This window comes from Sprattus sprattus (genome assembly GCF_963457725.1).
Source record: "Sprattus sprattus genome assembly, chromosome: 17".
Taxonomy (NCBI): domain Eukaryota; kingdom Metazoa; phylum Chordata; class Actinopteri; order Clupeiformes; family Clupeidae; genus Sprattus; species Sprattus sprattus.
Window position 1 is genome coordinate 9926155 of NC_137915.1, and position 6331 is coordinate 9932485.

General features: G+C 46.3%; 1 protein-coding gene across 1 annotated transcript in view; it reads left to right on the forward strand.

The window, feature by feature from the left end:
* ptprn2 (protein tyrosine phosphatase receptor type N2) overlaps positions 1-6034 on the forward strand; it is a gene marked incomplete at its 5' end in the record, with an annotated part of 175919 nt that extends 169885 nt beyond the window's left edge. Inside the window, 3 exons of the mRNA XM_080855134.1 lie at positions 1364-1428; positions 3499-3572; positions 5921-6034. Coding sequence (XP_080711260.1) covers positions 1364-1428; positions 3499-3572; positions 5921-5992 — 211 coding nt within the window. The 3' untranslated portion in view covers positions 5993-6034. The remainder of the gene's footprint in view (positions 1-1363; positions 1429-3498; positions 3573-5920) is intronic.
* Positions 6035-6331: the final 297 nt, after the last annotated feature.

Consider the following 6331-nt stretch of genomic DNA (forward strand, 5'->3'; position numbering starts at 1 on the left):
CAGTAGTGACTGACGCTCGTGATTGATGCCCTCTGCCCTCCGCACACACCGTTTGAAAAGAGCCCGTCTTAGCTGAGCGGGCGGCTCCAAATAATGCAGCATGACCTTTTCTGCTCCTGATGGGTCAAGGAGGTCAGGGGGGGGGCGGTCACCCGTCTCATCCAACCCCGACCCTCAGCTTTCATCTGCGAGGATTTGCATCGCAGGCCATGCGCTTTTGCGTGCTTAGTCTGCCGCTGGCGTTTTGCCTGGCGATGTGTGACACTCCGCAAGAGTCACTGTCTTTATAGGCGCAGCTGCACTGTGGGTTAGTGTAGCCAGCATGTCCTCCACACACACAGGCCAGATTGCGCGTCGTGGAATAGGTAACAGAGGATTAATGAACCATCCGTTTTTTTAAAGCTGGTGCAGCCTGGGAGGTTTGATTGCCAGGGACTTTATTAGCGGGATGCTAGCTCTGTGTGCCAGTTAATACGCATGCAGTCTGCAATTAAAAAGCAAACACATATGTGCACCTCGTTATGATGTGCACTGGCAGTCAATGGAAAGAGAGAGTCGTTCCAAGTCCAAGACTGTATGACAGAAGTATGATACAGAGGCATGGGGCTGTCTTAGAGGCATGGGAACGTGGGTTGTTGCCCTTCAGTATTATAATGGCAATAGGCAGCTGGAGTTTCTATGGTTCACATACATACAACGCCTCTCACAAGGACACTAACAAAAAAGAAACCTTTCTCATTTATACATACATAAATGTACACTTCTTTCTGTCGCTCCCTCCCTCACACACACACACCCACAGACACATTTCAATGCTTTCTGAGAAGAAAGGATTAAAATGAGATTCCCTGTTATTTCTGGGCAGAAGCCGTTCAGCCTTAAACAGTGCTGTTTTTCAGTGGTGTCTCACTGCCATTTAACTTTTCTCATTAAAGCATGGATCAATACCCATTTTAGTTAAGGGTCTCTCACACTCTGATAATTGTATTGTTTTGTATTGGAATAATTAGTTTGTCATGTCACATCAGTTCTCAAACGTATCTTGGTCTTTCTTGGCTTGCTCTCAGAAACAGTGAAATTCACTAAATCAACAGACAACCAGGAGGATTAGGCTTGTTTTTGTTGTTTGCAACAGGATTGTCGTACACATGCTCGGCGATGATGCAACAGCAAACAATGACATTGAAATAAAAGAAAAGAAATGAGCAATTTGTTTTCGTTTTAGAGGCAAGCCTTCTTTTTATGTTGAAACCAAACAGGTTTCTGCTTTTTTTTCCAGCGGTGCTAATGAGACTCTCTCTCTCTCTCTTTCCCTCTGCCGCCCTCTTTCTCTTGCTCTCTATCTCCCTCTCATTGTTTGCAGTGATGGCGCCGGAAGAAGCGGAACATACATCCTGATTGACATGGTCCTCAATAAGATGGCTAAAGGTGGGAGTCGATAGGCTTTTTTTTTTTACCCCTTCTTTCTTGCGTGTGGGGAGGCGTTGCCGTAGCAACACTAAAGCCTCAATTTTCAGCAGAAGGTCTTGCAATGCATTAGAGGATGACTGAGGGTCCTGCTTGAATACTCAAGGATCTGAGGAGAACAAGGGAGGAGGAGGAGGGAGGGAGGGAGGGGGAAGAGAGGAAGAAAAAGGGAAAGGATTGAGGACTGAAGTAAATTGGAAAAAATTCCCAACAAAACGAGGGGAGGAAAAATGCTGTCAGGAGCTGCTGTAGGTTTTGGCTTTAGACATGCTTTCTCCTTTGTGCCGAAGGTATTTACACTCTAATTGTTTCTTGTGGAGAATGAAAAATATTCGTTTTAATTTCATTCAAAAGGACCACAGTAATTCCAGGTAAAACGAGGTCAGCTCTTTGGATCTCAACCCCAATCTGGGCGCCTTACTTACCAGTGGACACATTCTGCTCTCCCCGTCTCAACTTCAACCTCAGCAGGGCTGCATTAAATTAAACAGCTCATGTGAATCTAGCCAAGAAGACAATGGGGTGGCCTCCGCGCCCCCTTTCTCCCACCCCTCGTCACCCCCAGAACCCTCCTCCTCTGGCCCCTGCCCCCCCATCCCCATCCCCAGGCAGAGCAGGTCATCCGTGCATCTGCCGTGACCTCGTCCTTCCCTGGGTCTGTTGGAGTCAGTGGGATCTCAGGCCACCTGACCACGCTGGCCACCTCCCTCCATAATGAGAGATCAAAGGCCAGAGGCAGGGCAAGGGCTCTACCCCACTGGGAGGGCCCTTTCCCAGGCTGTCAGGGGCCTCGGTGGCTGGGGCCTCGAACCGGTTCTCCCCTGGTTCTCCCTTTGTCTGTCCCTGAGAAGGAGGCCCAGGTTGCTGCTCGCTGTGTGCACTTGTGTGATCAAAGCAGCAAAGGCTGATGGGAACGGCCACACTGCCGCTCTCCTTCCTCCACCTCCTCCCCTTCATTTGGTCGCAGTTTTTTCTTTTTCTGTGATTTTTTTTCTACCCCCCTCCCGCCAACCCCGATTTCTCAGAATGAATTGTAAATTACTCAAGAATGCTGTTTTATTCCCAAAGTCTTTTCTTGTGGAGAGAGAGAGGCTTCTCCCTCCAACACTGAGGCATCCAACACTTCTTAAGACTTGAAAGTGTTAAGAGCACTTTTTTGAGCAGGGAACCCAGCTGCACTCTGCTTCTTTTCAGGAGAAAAAAGAGAAAGAAAAAAAAAAGGTCTGTAAGGATTCTAGCTTTCGCTCTCACTCTCTCTTTCTCCCTCGCTCGCTCGCCCTCTCTCCATCCGTTCTCTCTGAGAAGGGGGTCTCTATTCTTTCAGGGAACGAGTGAATCTAAAATGAGCCCTTGTGAGCTTTGCCCACCCCCCCACCCCCAGTAGTTTCTGGTTTATGAGTGAGCCCAACAATAGTTTAGTTGTTAAAGTCATTCAAGCTAAAGGTGAATGGAGAAGGTCTTTTTTTTCCGAATTGTGAGTTTATATCACTTTTGTGTGATTTGGTCTCTTTGTCACTCCACCATAACGGCAGTTGGGTGAATAACGAAGTTCCTGGACAAGCCTTGTAGGGAAAAAATGTGTGTAGCTGAGGTTCGCTCAATACGATCCGTCACATACAATGAAAGCCCACAAAAAACATATTTGCCCGCCCAGGTCAAGATGACGCACAGATGCAGGCAGGTTTGTTTGGAAGAAAAGAACCATCAATAACTGCATCAGCACTAGACATGAAGTCCCCTCTGATGTCGCGTGTCTTCATGTACCAACCTGCTTTGGGTACCTGAGAGAGTGTAGCATTCCGTTTTCAAAAAGGCTACAAGGTTCTTTGCCAGACCTTCTGAAGCGATGAATGCAAAAATGTTCAATCACTGCATGCTTCTAGTGGGTTTGTGATATCCAAAGAGAGAGAGAAAGTAAAAGGGAGAGGGGAGAGAGAGAAAGTGAAAGAGAGAGGGAGAGAGAGAGATCGACAGATGCATGCAGGATTACAGGGTTTCTTTGAACTCAGTCCAATTTGCGGTCTGTTGCAGGTGCTAAGGAGATTGATATTGCTGCTACCCTGGAGCACTTGAGAGACCAGAGACCCGGCATGGTGCAGACAAAGGTAAGGCCCTTCAGTTTGCCTGGGGCTCTGAGTGAAAAGGGCGGGAGGGAGGGATGGAGGGAGGGAGGGAGGGATGGAGGAGAGGTAATGTGTGTGCGTCATCTCATCTTGCACATAGAGGGATTTGTCTTAAATACTTCAGAAATGGTGAATTCAGTGGCAAGACAAGACTGACTTTGCAGACCGAGGGAGACGGTTGTTTCAGTGGCTTCTTTTGTTGTTCTTATCCTTCAAGAGAGGGAGAGTGAGGGGAAAAATTGCCTGCGTGATTTTATTTGGGGTCTATGAAAAGGATTACAGACAGGCCTCTAACTAGACCACTGGGTGGCTTGCCGAGGAGGAAAACATTACCTGCCTACATTACCAGCCCCACCCACTCACCCACCCACACATCTGAAGGAGCTCGCCTCAAGAGTCAACCTGTACACGTACTGGTCTCTTAGTTCATTAAACCGAGCGGGGAGCTTTAGTTTTAATCACTTTCCCACACCGTTTCCTAACCCATGTAGGGCTAGCACACTTGCGATAGCATAATTAAGGATATGAAATCAATTTGTAATCTTGGCACCACAAAGTCAATACGTTGCCACGTTTAAACGAAGGTAGCATTGATTGTAGTTACCTGGACAACTTGTTGAAATCCTCCTATATGGAGCTACACTCAGTTGAGAGGCTTTCAAGGTGGACATTGAGGATCTGTCGCCATGGCCTTGTTAAATGAATGGATAATCTTGCCATCACACGTGGACATAGAAGCGATCGGACATAATAGCGTTTGGGACTAAGCCAATAGAAATCGAGCATTGGACTGGTTAGTGCACGCAGGTTCTCCTGTTTGGGTTCCTGTTAGAGTATGTTTGTAAAAGGTCTGTGACGATGCCGTCTCCACAGGGTGCTGTTTACTTATTTATATATTTACGGTACTTTCCTCTCTCTTTTTTTTTTCTCTCAAAGTAGCCTATCTAATTCATTTATTCAGACGCGTGACAAATTTCAAATATCTGATTACGAGGCGACGGGGGTGCTCTCTGGAGAATTTGTTTTGATGGGTTTAAACAAACCATGTGTGCGTCTTGCTGCATACCAATGATGAGCACTGGAGCTTTCAGAGTCATTTAAAGCTCCGCGTTAAGAGTGAGTGCGGAAATGTCAATTACGGCACATCCTTGGGCAAAATGAGTCTGCAAGGCTTCCACGCCATTCATGTTTGTCCATACTACCGCAGCATCACTCACAGTTGTATTAAAGCACAACTGTGAGACACATCTCTCTAATCAAACATTTGTGTTTTTACGAGTGAATAATGGGTTCTGGACCAACATTCTTTTGCTAGGCGACTGTTTAAGATCCAAATCAAAATAAGGAAGAGAAATTATTTTATATGCAGCTCATACGTTGTAGAGAACGCTGCTGTGGTGAAAAGAAAATACAAGGATTCAGAATGAATGAATGTTTTCAGTTAAGACTAATTTTCCCTTCAACTGCTAACTATGATCTGCCGATATTTCTGATAAGTGTACTTCTGAGGGGGAAATAACATTGCTGATAATTATCTCTTTACAGCTCTGTCTGATGTTTGACTCCCTCTAGTGGTGGTAACCTAACACATGCTGTCTGTTAGTCACACCTTCAAGCAACCTTGGAGAAAAAAATCTAATGTAGTTATTTTGGCAGATCCTGTTTACATTCATTTTGGTCTGTTTTACTGCGGTAGGGAGTTGTTGAGTAGAGGAAAAATTATGGCAGCATTCTGACCTTAATAACTGTATTGTGAATCAAGAAGAATCAAGACAAACTTATTTCTTGAGGGTATTTTTCTGAGGTTATTTCCTCATCTCTGCTCTGAAACACCCACCAGTGTGAGTTTTATTTCATGGCAAGCGGAGGGGTGGAATTTCAAACATTAGTTTTGGGTTCGGTCTTTAGACAAGAGATCGATATGGGCCAGTGCCCTGGAGGGAAATAAAGTGAGTCACTTTAAGCCTTGAGTCTGAGTCAGGTGCTTATTTAAAGACAGGCAGATCTCACACATTGTGAAGAGCATACATACACACAAACACACACACACACACACACACACACACACACACACCAACACACACGGATGAAAACCAGCCTCCTGAATTGGTTCCCCAAGGCACACACATTCATGTACACACAAACACAGATGTGTACACACCCACACACCTGCAAACACACACACAGGACTTTCACCTGCTAGAAACACCTCAACTTTCCGGAAAATAAAGATTGGAGCATGGGGGGGGGCATTGTTTGCTTTATATTGCAATTGATTGCATTGTCATTTGAAATCATTTTTTTCCCCCTTTTCTCTCTCTGTCCTTCAGGAGCAGTTTGAGTTTGCGCTGACAGCAGTGGCTGAAGAGGTGAACGCCATCCTCAAAGCGCTTCCACAGTGAGGGTCATGAGCACTCACTCCTCAGACAGGCAGCTGTCCTCTCCAGACACTTCTCTCTCTCCCTCTCTCTCTCCCTCTCTCTCTCGTCCTGCTTTGCTCTCTCCCTCTCCCTCTGAATCTCTCTAAGCCTCTCTCTCCCTCTCTCCCTCTCTCTCTCTCTCAGTCTGCCTTGCTCTCTCCCTCTGAATCTCTCTAAGCCTCTCACTCCCTCTCTCTCCTTGCTCGCACTCGTTCTCAAGAGGACTGTGCCCTCCCCTCCTCTCCTCTCCTCTCCTGTCTTTCACTCCTTTTGAAGATGGATGCACCTGCCCTTTTCCTTCATCTCTGTCTCTCTCCTTTT